The 13,194-nt window shown below is 52.8% G+C and overlaps 1 protein-coding gene across 1 annotated transcript in view; it reads right to left on the reverse strand.

Moving 5' to 3' along the window:
* Window positions 1-13,194, reverse strand: part of Slc38a3 (solute carrier family 38 member 3) — a 16,161-nt gene that overhangs the window by 1,544 nt on the left and 1,423 nt on the right. The window contains exons 2-14 of the mRNA XM_031345088.1: window positions 6,073-6,222; window positions 5,898-5,976; window positions 5,613-5,728; window positions 4,978-5,051; window positions 4,778-4,870; window positions 4,597-4,678; window positions 3,545-3,627; window positions 3,405-3,463; window positions 3,046-3,213; window positions 2,880-2,959; window positions 2,539-2,639; window positions 2,210-2,334; window positions 1,978-2,122 (exon numbers count right to left, since the gene is read on the reverse strand). Of these exons, the coding sequence (XP_031200948.1) occupies window positions 1,978-2,122; window positions 2,210-2,334; window positions 2,539-2,639; window positions 2,880-2,959; window positions 3,046-3,213; window positions 3,405-3,463; window positions 3,545-3,627; window positions 4,597-4,678; window positions 4,778-4,870; window positions 4,978-5,051; window positions 5,613-5,728; window positions 5,898-5,976; window positions 6,073-6,173 (1,306 nt within the window). The 5' untranslated portion in view covers window positions 6,174-6,222. The remainder of the gene's footprint in view (window positions 1-1,977; window positions 2,123-2,209; window positions 2,335-2,538; window positions 2,640-2,879; window positions 2,960-3,045; window positions 3,214-3,404; window positions 3,464-3,544; window positions 3,628-4,596; window positions 4,679-4,777; window positions 4,871-4,977; window positions 5,052-5,612; window positions 5,729-5,897; window positions 5,977-6,072; window positions 6,223-13,194) is intronic.

The raw sequence follows: 13,194 nt of genomic DNA on the forward strand, positions 1-13,194 counted from the left end.
AAAAAAAAAAAAAAAAAAAAAAAAGGAAAAAAGGAAGGGGGGAATCTGATGCCCTCTTGTGACATTTGGGTGACATTCAGCAGGGCTCTCACACACATACAAACATACATACATATTTACATACATACATAAAATAATACTAGTTTCCTAAGACAGCTTGCTATAATTTGGATTTTGAATGTTCTCAGAGGCCCAAGTGCTTGGAAGTTGGGAAGTGGGGTCTCTAGGAGGTTCTGCAGTTGGTGTTATTTGGAAGGGGGCGGGACCTTTAGGAGGTGGAGTCTTGTGGGAGGTCCTTAGGCATGGGTATGAAACCTCTTAAGGGGACTGACTGACTTGTAAGAAAGACCTTGTCTCCTCTTTCCCTTTTAGCTCTTGGCCCCGGGTAAGCAGTTTTGTTCTGCCATGCACTTCTGTCAGGATGGACTATCTCACTACAACCCTCAAATCAACTGGTACCAGTCAGTCATGGCTGACACCTGCAAAAGTATGAGCCAAAATAAATCTTTTTGTTTGTTTGTTTGGGGACAAGGTCTCCTGTATCCCAGGACAGCCTCAAACTGTAGAGCCAAGAATGACCTTGGACCCTTGTTCTTCCAGCCCCCACCTTCTCAATGCTGGGAATCTCATTGTAATAGCTTGTTCACATGTGTTGGAGTCTAACCCAGATCATCAGGCATACATAACCAAGCAAACAGTCTACTAATCGAGCTATGTCCTCAGTTCTGAACCCTTTTCTCTTCTCTCGTTTTTTAATTTTTTTTTTTTCAAGATAGGGTTTCTCTATATAACCCTGGCTGTCCTGGAACTCACTCTGTAGACCAGGCTTGCCTAGAACTCAGAAATCCGCCTGCCTCTGCCTCCCAAGTGCTGGGATTAAAGGCGTGCGCCACCACTGCCCAGCTCATTTTTTCATTTTTTAATTTATTGCTTTGTCTGTGTGTGTGTAGCTGCATGTGTTTATGTGTGTGTATGTGTATAGATGCATGTGTGTCACTGTGCACATGTGGCCATCAAACTGACAACCATTTCGGAGTCAGTTCTCTTCTTCCACCATTTGAGTTCTAGGGATCAAACTCAAGTTGCCAGGCATGGTGGCAGGCACCCTCACTCACTGAGTCATCTCACTAGCCCTACATTTTTTCTTTATAAGTTAATTGCCTCGGCTATTCTGTTACAGTGACAAAGAGCTGACTAACACAGACTTCCCCAAGAGACTTTTCCATCCCTTGGGCAATGCATGTCAGTCTCTGGACTTCAGTTTGACTCAGACTGTGAACATATGGAAGCACGTCTTTTCAAGACAATCTCATAACTCCCAGCCCCCAGATCGGCAAGGCAGACCGAGGAGTAGGTTTAAGGCATCAGTCCTCCGACTTGGGTCATCCCAAAGATGTTTCAGGGTTGTCTAATTTTCCAGCTCAAAACCTCAGCTGGGATGTGACAGTGGATAGAGCCTCAAGCTTGGAGTCTAACAGTCTTGTGGCTAAATTGGGTCTCTCCACTCATCAACTGTAGCTCTTATGTGCTTTTGATCACACTGGACTTTGGCCTCCCTATATGTGAAATGGGCTAAGACGTTATGAGATCTTTTGTGGTCGTCCGAAGTGTCTTGCTAGGCTGTCTATGCTGGTTCTAAAGACCCAGGCTCAAGTGACTCTCCTATCTCATCCTCTCAAGCTAAGATTACAGGCACACCACACACTACCATGCCCAAATCAGTGAGATCCTGTGTGGAGACTTTGGCCTGGGCGTCCACACCATCATCTATTAAAAAGGACTGATCAGGGGTTTTAGCCTTCAAGATGGAGCTGGAACTGCAATAGTAAAGGCAAGCGTCCAGGTGGGAGGCCAAACCAGGTACACAGGGGACAGCTCTCATAAATGTAGGGTGTGAACTCAGGGGTCTACCAGGACCTGTAGAAGTGAAACTCTCTGTGGTTCTACCCTGCTCGCCCAGCAGGGTCAGACTCTCACCAATGATCCCAAATATTCCCAAGATGTTAGGGGCGAAGATAACCAGCAGGTTGATGCAAGTAAGCAGGCCAGTGGCGATGAGCACATGCCGCAACCAGCTGAACTCCTGGTTCTGAAACAGCATCTGCTGGATAGCACGTCGTACCTGGGCAGGGGGAGGAACTATCAGTCCGGTGGTGGCCTCCTTTAGACTCTCCCTCCAGCCTGCCCGGTCACCTGCCCGCTGGCTCACCGGGAACAGTACGATCGGCACCGTAAGTGTGACCGCTATCAGTACGGCCACGCGCACACACAAGATCAGCACGTCAAACGGGTCCACCTTGCTGTAGGTGTGCAGCAGCTCCGACTCCACCCCGTCTGTGGCAGGCAGGGAGGGTGGTCAGCAGGCCAGGGGGCGGTGGACCCTGACACTGTGGGGAGTGGCACTCAGACTCACCTCCACAGCTGCAGGACACAGTCAGGCATCGCACATCTAGCGAGTGCCTATAATCACTGTGGCCATTGGCCAGCCCTTGCCTCCCCGCCTGGCCCCTGATCCCACCCGCACCGATCCAGCCATACCATAGAAGGTGAGGTAGCCGAAGAGGGCAGCCAGGAAGTACATGACATACATGACAGCGATGGACAGGTTAGAGATGTGCTGCATCTTCCTCTTGGAGGGGCTGCAGATAACAAGAGATGGGACTTGGTGGCAAGTTGAGCTATGCTGTGATACTTGGGGAGGGGGTCTCCCTGTCTCCTTCTTGCCTCTAATTCCCACTCTTTATCAACCATGGAGACCTTTGGTCTGGTGACCTCAGTCTCTGCTTATCTCCCTCCAGACAGTCATCCAAGACCACATCTATTCTCTCCAGACCAACTCAAAAGCAGCCGCTGTCCCTCTCCCAGGCGCAGACACCTACTCCTTGAGCTCTGTATATATGGGCAGCACCTCAGGGTGGCAGACGAAGGCGAAGGCCATGATGGGGATGGTGTATGCTGTCTGGAGACACATGGGACTATGTCAAGGCGGCTCCTCCCCCACCAAGCCCCTCCCCGCTTCCCTGGCCCGACTTGGCCTGTGGGAACCTGTGAGTTGAGGGTAAAGTAGCTTGGGGTACAGAAGGCCTCGGCAGCGTCAGCCTCGCCCTGCAGCTGTGCCTTCTCCTCCGCCACCACCATGTGGCTGAAGTTGCCGGTGGCATTGGCCAAGTTGTGCGTCAATGGGCAGGGAACTTGGAACTTCTTATAGATGACCTGAGGTAGAGAAGCGTGAGAGTGTGTGTCAGAGTCAGGCAGCACTGCCAGCAACAGGACCGGGAAGCCACAGTCAAGATTAGAAGAGCTGTCTCCTCACTCCAGCCTCCCAAGAGACCCTGCCCCCTCCCTCTAACACAGGACTCCCTCAGGCCACTACTCTTTTCTGACCAACATGGAGGGTGGCTCACTGCGATCAAGAAGAACACCATGCAGCTGAGTGAGAAGCCACTGGAGTAACCCAGGTAGCCTGTAAAGGAGGAGACTGTGAGACTCTGGCCTCTCCCGTGTCCCTTAACATCCCCTATTTAGTCTGACCTTGATGACTCACCGAGCTGTCGCATCAGTGCTAGGGGCAGAATGATGGTGACAGAAACCAGGATCACTAGGTAGTTGCCGTCCATGTACCACACCCTGCAGGAGTAAGAGCAGAATCCTTGGTCAGAAAGAAGCTCCTCAGGCTGGTGTGGGACCACCAGCATCTCCAGATGCACACCAGTGACACCACATTGTATTCCCTGATGGATATTTAACCATAACTTCAAGTCTTTCCATGCTTTATCTAAAATGGGCTCCTTGTCACACTCCTGAGTGGGACTGGGACACAGCTCGTGCGGGTCCCCGTGACTGTGACTGCAGTTGCTGGTAGTGTTGTCTCAGAGGTCTGGGTCCAGTCTCCTGAAAGGATCTAGCTCAGGGAGTGTCTGTGTTTTTCTTGCGGGGGTTGGGGGGGAGAGTGTGTCTCAGGGACTTGGGACTTGCAAATAATGTGTGCTCCCTGTGGTCTCTCTTGGCACCTGTATCTTGCATTTTTCTGGCCCCCTTCCTCCTGGAAATGAACATGGGGCATAGATAAGGCTAAAATTCATTCTTCTTGTGCAAATTCAAGGGTCTTTCCTAGGGAAAAGTCCCCGGGGACCCTAGGTGCACAATCCCAGTTGTGTCCTCTCAGCACTGTTCTGAGTCACAGCCCTTTTGCTTGTGGGCACTGAGTTGTCCATAGCAGGGGTAAGCCTCTGATCCCTTCCCCTAAATACAAAACAAGGTTGATGCTCAGCCCGTGCTAGCTAAGTAGTAGGCACCCCCACACATGCCCTGGGCTTAATCTCTTGGTAGTGGCAGCTAGGGTGGGGGTGACCCTATGGTCAGGAATAGCAGGTGCTTAGAGTTAAGCCTGAGGCCCTTCTGCTCATATGCAGGGTCCTGGGTCACATGGGCTCTAGCTTTCGGGCTCTCGGGGTTTTCCCTGGATGCTCTGCACACAAGCGGGAACTGAATATGGCTTTCTTTGCAGCCCTGTGCTCTCTCCACCAGCCATACTTCGGCCTTGTCTATCAGGCTAGCTGGGTACCCATTACTTCCACCCCCATTTCCCAGGCTCACGAGGTCGGCTTCTCCAGATTCAGGAAGGTCTGTATGACAAGAGGCAATTCAGACTTGATGATGTATAGGTAGCTGGACATAGCTGGGGAGGAGACAGGGGAATAGTTGCTGAGGCCAGCCAAACCAGCCAGCCATCAGACCTCCCCTGTTCTGCATACTGCTGCCCCAGCCAGTGCCTCACCTCCGATGTTCTGAAGCGTGATGGCCAGGGCTGCTGCTAGCTTTCCTGGGGTCCCAAAGGCACGGTAGCCCAACTGCTCATAGGCACGGATGCCTGTGGACACAGGAAATCAGGATAGCCAGGGATGGAGGGGAACCCTGAGGGGGGGTTGGCCCTCTTCATCTTAGCCCCACCCCTTTGCAAGCCTGCAAGCAGCTCACCCACAATCCCTGAAGACTTGAGGAGCAGGTGGATGGAATAGCTAGATAACAGGGCAACCGCCGTAAGCAGGAACCTAGAGAACATGGAGGGAAAGAGGCCACTGGGGGTTAGCTGGCAGGGAGTGATGGGCTCAAGGAGGCTGGGAGGAAGGACTCTGTGACATAAATGTCTGAATTCCCTGCAGAGGGAGTGGGTGCAAGTCAGGAGACTCCAGAGATATTATGAACGCTACTCTCTTTGACCCAGGGTGCAATATGACCCGGGTCGGAGCTCTCTGGGTCAAGAGTGTCCTGGGCCTGTCCTCTAAGCACCTCCTCTTCTTGAGTCTTTGGGACAAACATGTTTTCCTTTCAGGCTCCAGGGCAGAGCCACCAAATCAAGGACTCGTGTGGCCACACAAGGCCTCGCCACAAGGGTTTAGCCGTCGAGTGTAAACGCAGTAGAACAGACTCAGGCCTGTAAGGCTGGCCTTGTGGGTTTGAAGAACAGTAAGGTATTTTTGCCTGGCTGTGGATGTTTTCACAGCGGTGGACTGAGTGCAGAGGAAGAAGTGCCCACCCACTGGAGAGTGAGCTGGAAGGTCCTTAGAGGTCATGATTGGCAGCTATTTAGGGCTGTTTGCAGAGGCACTCACAGGAAAAGGATGATGCCCGTATTGGCCATGGCGTAGGCGAGCCCCAGGATTCCACTGCCCATGATGGCGTTGCTGAGATTGAACACCGACATACCAAACGATGTCTTCCCCTCGAACTGCAGGCACCAAAGTGGGTTGGAGACAAGAAGGGAATTAGCACAAGGCAGGGAACACTGTGGTATTCTACCTCGCTGCCTCTGATTCTACCATTGTGTCCCCAGAGCACTTCATCACCGTGTCCAATTTCCCCACAGTCCCCTAGCTCCCTTAGGCTGCCCAGCTCACATCAGTGAAGTGTGGCTCCTTGCTGGGGTTTTTCTGAAGGAAGCCCTTGCCCTCTCCACAGTGTTGGGTGTCTTCAGCCCTGTAAGAGGAGGCCAGCATATGGGAATCAGTTCCAGCCCTGTGTCTTGTAACCTCAGCCCAGGGCTGCCCTGAGCCACCACCCTTTTCTGCTTACCTCTGGGTGTCTGTGGTGGGCATGCCCACCGGTAGAAGCCCCTCCAAGTGTTTGCCGTTGGGTACCAGCTCCACCATCTCTGTCTGTCGGGGCACCTCCATGGCTCAGAGACCACCCCAGAACACCACTCTCACACCAATGGTCAGGTACCTGTGGATCAGTCAGTTCTTCTGGTTATCCTTGGGGTCATGGTCTAGTCTCTCACATGAAGTCAATGGCCATAATACATCTCTGAGGGGGTCACTTGGGACAGACAGGCACATGAAAGTTCACTGGAACTTGGCACTTTCTTGGGATTGGTCTTTGGGGAGTGTGGAACAGAATTTGAACACCAGAGTTCCTAGGACATCCAGATGGGACAGGACAATAAGTCCCCTGCATAGACCAGTCCAAGCAAGCTGCTGGGGCCTCAATTTCTCTACGTGTGAAGCGAGGGTCCCTTGGGTGATCTGAGTCCATAGCTGAATGGCACCAGATGCCCTGAATGCTAAGCCCTAGGGTCTGACCCCACTCCGCGTGTGCACCTTGGATTGCATCTCCTTCCTGACAAGTAGTCCTGGGACACAGTTTCCTGAACTGGTCCTGCGTGCCAGGGGCCTCCTGGCCAACCTAGAATAGCACTGCCCGACGGCTGGAGGCCTTGGGAGAGGGTGAGGGGTGTGGGCCCTGTTCCCAGCTGCCCGGCGGGCTCTATTGGCAGTCAGAACAAAGGGCTCTCTGTGGGCTGAGAGCTGGCGCTGTGGACAGCAGGCGCAGAGGGTGCCCCCTCCAGAGCCAGGAGGCCTGAGGCGGTGCCGGGGCTGGACACCTGGGCCCATCCAGCCTGGCTGCAGTGAAAGGCCCTCAGGGCCCCTTCCAGGAAATGGATGTCCCAGGGCACACAGTTCTGTGGGCCACTTGCTCTTCATGCTCCTCACAGTCCTGCCTTCCTTCTAGCATCTTCTCTCTTGCCAGGGAGCCCCTAATTCTCAGAGCTTGCCATCCAAGACACCCTCTAAACAGAGTCCTCATTTCCCTGGGCCAGGAGCTCAGGACTTGGCCAGCTGAGGAGAAGCCCATGTCACTGCTGGGTGCCCCTTCTCTCTCTGGGCTTGGCCAGGCTGGACTGCAGATGATCCAGCTTCCTTGCTCCACAGTGAGCACTGCCCAGACAACTCACTGGCTCCTCTCCCATCCTTGGGGCCAGGGGATACCTACCGTACCCAGAAGATGTCTGGGCAAACTGAACTCAGGCTCTGTCAGGACATCCTAAAGGCTAAAGTGGCCAGAAGGGACACTGAGCCAGAGTAGAGACCAGAAGGGGCTGTCTCTGCCAGGCAGGATAGCCAGAGCCTAGGCCTGAGGCAAGCAGGGTATCCCAAATGCAACTCTGAATCCATTATCCCAAAAGCAGCTCTGAATCCATTCTCCCTACTCCAGCCCCCAATGATCTCAGACCATCTTTGAAGTGGGAAGCTCTGAGGAGCTCAAACAAACACCTGGGATTGATCTTGATCCTACAGGGAGCCAGGCTCAGGTCTTAGGCCCCACACCATGTCACCATCTGTCTTCCTATACCCACCAGTGCACCTTTACCCACTGCCCCAGCCCAGAGCTCAGATCTTGAATACCTTAGCCCTGGGAACTCCACACCTGACACCATTATCTACCTCTGTCTCCCTGGCTGCCGGGTTTGAGCCCTTTATCATCCCAGCCTACCTACCCAGGACACTGACCATGTGGACTTGTCCTTTAGGGCTCTCTCCCCATAGATCATCCATCACCCCTAAGCTGTCCTCTCTCCTGTAGATCATCCATCATCCCTAGGTTGTCCTCATGTTGCCCTTCACTGAGCCTTACCAGGATCTCACCTAGGTGTAAGGTACCACTGCCAGGTCTCCAAAGCCCCCTGGCACTCAGTAGGTTGCTCTTGTTCGGTCCCCACCCTGGGCAAGCTGGAACAAGCCCTTGGAGTGTGCTGAGTCAGCAACCTAGGCCAAGCAACTGTTTCTGTCTTAATGACAGAGGCCCCCAAGGGCTTGCCTGGGCTGGTGTGTGTACGGCTTCACTCTATTCTGGCATCAGGATATGGAGCAACCTAGCACTGCCTCCAGGGAGACTAAGTCTGTGGAATGGCTATGGGAGGTGCCTAAGGTTCTGGCTCTAGGTTCCCTGTCCCCTTTCAGGATACGGGCTAAAGCCTTTGAGGCCTGATGGCTATTATTCATAACCAGTCATTGCTGGGTCTCAGGCTGCCCTGAGATCCCAGGAAGGATGCAGAATATTTGTCCTTAAGTGACCTCCTATCTGGTAGAACTGATGTCCTTCCAGTCCTTCCATGTTCCATTACTCCTGCCCCCAACCAACAACACCTTACATCTCCTACTGCAACTGGATGTGAGACATTCTCTTGGAACTTTAAAAAGGACAGGAAAGTCAGGCAGTGATGGTGCATGCCTTTTATCCAAGCACTTGGGAGGCAGAGGCAGACAGATTTCTGAGTTCAAGGCTAGCCTGGTTTGCAGAGTGAGTTCTAGGCCAGCCAGGGCTACACAGAGAAACCCTGTCTTGAAAAACCAAGAGAGAGAGAGAGAGAGAGAGAGAGAGAGAGAGAGAAAGAGAGAGAGGCAGAGGCAGAGACAGAGAGACAGAGAGAGAGACAAAGAGAGAGACAGAGAGACAGAGACAGACAGACAGACAGAGAGAGACAGAGAGACACACAGAGAGACAGAGAGACACAGAGAGAGACAGAGAGAGACAGAGACAGAGAGACAGAGAGAGAGACAGAGACAGAGACAGAGAAAGAGAGAAACAGAGAGAGAGAAAGAGAGACAGAGAGAGACAGGGAGAGAGAGACAGAGAGACAGAGAGAGAGACAGACAGACAGAGGGAGAGAGACAGGGAGAAAGAGAGAAAGAGAGAGACAGAGAGAGACAGACAGAGAGAGACAGAGAGACAGACAGAGACGAGAGACAGAGAGAGAGACACAGAGAGACAGAGAGAGAGACAGAGAGAGACAGAGAGACAGACAGAGACAAGAGACAGAGAGAGAGAGACAGAGAGAGACATAGACAGAGAGAGAGAGACAGAGAGAGGGAGAGAGAGAGAGACAGAGAGAGAGAGAGGTTTCCTTTCTCTTTTCCTGTAGTCAGGCCTCAACTTCCAACAGAAGCTTCAAGGTATGGAGCAAGGAAGAGAGGCTTAAGCAGAGAGTACAGCATGGGCGTAGGCTCTGAGGTATGCACAGTTATCAGCAGGTGGTGAGGGGAGAGGGAAGAGTCTGAGTGTAGACCAACTTTCCAGAGCCGTTAGGCTAAGTCAAGGCCTGTACCTCAGTGCAGGCAGGTTTCAGGACCACAGCCCCAGAGTGGAGATTGGCTTTTATCCTATGAGGGAGATCTCAGATACTGCCTAAGGCTGCCAGCCCATCTCTTACAGCTCCTACCTCAGGCCTGATGTCTCTAAGGGTGGTGAGAGCCCAGACGAGCCCCCAACCCCATCAGCCTCACTACACAGAGCATCCTCCACCAGGACCTCATTGCCCCTGCCCCCCTGATATCTAGGGTCCTGGGAGGCTAGACCAAAGCTGACGACAGAATGAAGGAGCTCTTGTGAGGTTTCACCTCCAAGAGCAGGCCAGGGGAGGCCAAAGAATGGTCAAGCCTTAGGAGAGAGAGGTCACTGAGCTCTCGGACAGGCCGTGAGAATGGCATCAGCAGTGAACTGATGGCTTGACCCAGCACACCACTCTGAGACTTGTTTGCTCTGCTGGGGGATGGGAGGGAGGAGCATCAGGAGGACGGTGCATCAAGTAACGCCTGCCCACGCAAGCATCACAGAGTGAGAATTTATCAGGCACACCTCTGGCAGGTGTTGACTCTGGCTAATTAAAGACTTCTAGGCCCAGGAATCCAGGCCAGGATGGGCTGGTTGCTTGCATCAGCCACTCTGGGAACCACAGCTTTCTCTCCTATCCGAGTCCCTAGGCTCCACTTTCCCCCCTCAGCTCTCAGGGACCTAAGTGGGCTTGCAGGTGTGGGCTGGCGACAGGGTGGACTGTACTTCTTCCAGTCCTGCAACCATAAGTTCCGATGGGGGTGTGGATGTCATATAGATTTCACTTCTGCAGCTCCGCCTTCCTGAGCCTGGGCAGCCTTGAACTTAGCCCAAGGAAGACCTAGTAAAGAAGCAGGTTGCTTGGAATTTGAAGGGTCACAGAGCCCCTTACCGGAGGCTGCAAGGTAGGGAAAGTTCCTATCCCTTGTTTAGCCATTATGTCAGGGTATCTCTAGATACCTGCTTCTCCGGGTTTAAAGAGGGAACTCCATCTTGGAGTAAGCGTGCATTACCAGGGGATCAGTATATGGCTCACAAGTTTTAATTGTAGGTCCCTAACACACAGCCACAGGGACTGTTGGGAGCCAACACTGTTGTAAGAGATTGAGGTTCAGGGCAAGTAGGAGGCTGATAGAGCAGCCAGTCATGCCTCGTTCCTCCCCCAGGCCACAGCTTCATACGTTGGTGATAGAAGACCCCAGCCTGTACCTAACCACTGTCTCATCACTAAAAGACAATAGAATGGGAAGATGAGACACGTGGCCAGTGTGTGGCTGGCACGGCTGACACGAAGAGGTGAGTGTGCAGGAGCAGGCAAAGCCAGGGAAAAGGTGACAACCTGGAACACTGATGCCCCAGCCACTCAATGCCTCAGCCTGGCTCCTTGGCCCTAGGATGTGTAGCCTGTGTCTGTGTTCTGGCTATCCGGAAGCATATAGGAGGATCTAAGAAGCCCAGCTGGAGCCGGAAGGTAGACTTTCCTGTGACAGGGTACATTTCCTAGACAAGGCAGATGCTTACAAGCCACCTTGGCCTCATCTCCCACTGCGACCTGGACCCTCTGCTCAGTCTCTAAGGGAGACCGGAGCCAGCACCTCTCAATGCAAGCTGTGCAGAGCCAGCAGCAGCCCCCTCCCCCAACTCCATTGCCAGCTTGTCCAGAGGATGTGTAGCCAGAGGTCCTGCTGAGGCAAAGGACAGAACATCACGTGACTGTGGCCCCCAAGAGGCAGGGGAGACCCTGCGCCAGCCAGTCCATCTTCCTCTAGGCTGACCCGGAATCCCCTGGAGGTGGCCAAATATTTGGACAGCCGGACTGGCCTCAAGGAAAACTGGAACACAGGCCTGGGGCAGTTTGGGACTCATTGTAGACCCTGATGGGGGGCTAACGCAAGGTCAGCTTGGAGGAGGGGAGACATCCAAGGTCAGGAGGATTGAGGCAGAGAGAGAGAGAGAGGAAAGATCTGAGGGGAGAGAATGCAAAAGAAAACACACATTTCACACATGCGCCCATGCATACTGATCTAGACAGACAACCAGCCAGACAGACAGGGGCCCAGGGAGCTAGAGAAACATGGGTGGATATACAGGGTGACAGACAAAAGAAAACAGAAAGAATCAAAGATCATACATAAGTAGATGGTTTGCTATTCAGGCAAGGAGATAGAGACAATGAGAGAGGTGAGAAACAAAGATGACCCCCACCCTTAGAAGCTGGAGAAAGATGGTACCAAGAAAGAGCCAGCAAAGGACAGAGCCTCACAAGGGTGGTGGTGCAAACCTTAAACCCCAGCACTTGGGAGGCAGAGACAGGGGGATATCTATGAGTTAGAGGCCAGCCTGGTCTATAGAGTGAGTTCCGGAGCAGCCAAAGCTACATAGTAAAACTCTGTCTTAAAAAAGCACAAAAACAGCTGGGCGGTGGTGGCACACACCTTTAATCCCAGCACTTGGGAGAGAAAAGCAAGTGGATCTCTGTGAGTTCAAGGCCAACCTAGTCTGCCAAGCAAGGAAAGACAGGATACAGAGAAACCCTGTCTTGAAATAACCAAAAAACCCCACAAAACCAAAACAAACAATCAAACAACCTCCGTCCCAACAAAGACAGAGAGTCCTAGAAGGGAAAAGGAACCAAAGTGGCCATGCGTAGGGTATGAGGCAGGTGTGTGTCAGGCTCTGTAGGTACCATGGAGTGCCTAGGCAGAACCCAGGAGGGACTCCATAAGGCACCACTCCTGCATCTTCAGGTCTCCATAAGTTCAAGTTATATCCCACCAGCCAGATGCCATGTCATATCCAGTGGAGCCAAGTCCAGGAAGGTCATAAGGCCAAGCTCTACTAGAAAGTTCAGAGACCTCAAGGCTGCTGCCTGAGACCTATTTACCTGAATAAAGAAAAAGACAAGCCGAGGCGATGGTCAGCTGGAGTGACTCCTATTGTCAGTGGTCACACACAGGTGCAGACGTGCTGGCTGAGGGGCTGTGTACAGGACGTGGCCCGCAGAGCGGAAATTCAAAGCCAAGCAACCCTGGGCCACTGGCAGGAAAGCCCCTCCTGCCCCAGCAGCTGGTCCTTCCCGTTGGCCCCCAGAAGTGCTGCCTGGTCCTCCAGAGCTCCCACCCTACCCCCCTGTGTCTGTCTTCCCATCCAAAGTCACAGGCCCGCGTTTTCACTGTGAGCAAGACACATAGTAGGCACTCAATAAACATTACTGAATGAATGGAATGCATTCCAAGTTCTCAGTGTAACTTACCTACTCTGTGGGACCCAGTCCCTGGTGAGGCCTGCAACAGAGCTCTTCCCACCGGGCCCCTTCCTATGATGGCTCAGACATCACATTCCAGCTTGCTGTGCACACGAATGCCTAAATGGCATTTAATCCCTAGCAGGCACTACCTTGCAAACATGCTTTGCCCTCAGTCTTCCTGCTTCCACTCACACCCAACGTAAACTCCCAGTGTGCTTCAGGCAGCTTCAGATCTTTTCCTGGTCTAGCCTGGAGTTCATGATCTACCTGCCTTCGCTGGACCTGTTTCTCCATTTGTGAGGGGGCTCCAAGGTCCATGATACAAGTACAGGCATGAGCAAGTCTTTGGGCCTGGCTTTCTGGAGCCTTGGATTGTGGGATACAGCAAGCCTGGGCTAAGAATCAGCACCCAGCAGGATGGTTTGAGAGTCAATGAGGAGATGGGAGGAATGAAGCTCTGAGACACACCGTTCTCATTTTTCCTAGAGACACAGTCTCACGTTCAAACCCCAGAAATCAGACTGCCATTCCTGGTTCAGCCATCCCAGCCTCTCCAAAAA

The sequence above is a fragment of the Mastomys coucha genome, unplaced genomic scaffold, assembly GCF_008632895.1.
Source record: "Mastomys coucha isolate ucsf_1 unplaced genomic scaffold, UCSF_Mcou_1 pScaffold23, whole genome shotgun sequence".
NCBI classification, from domain to species: Eukaryota; Metazoa; Chordata; class Mammalia; order Rodentia; family Muridae; genus Mastomys; species Mastomys coucha.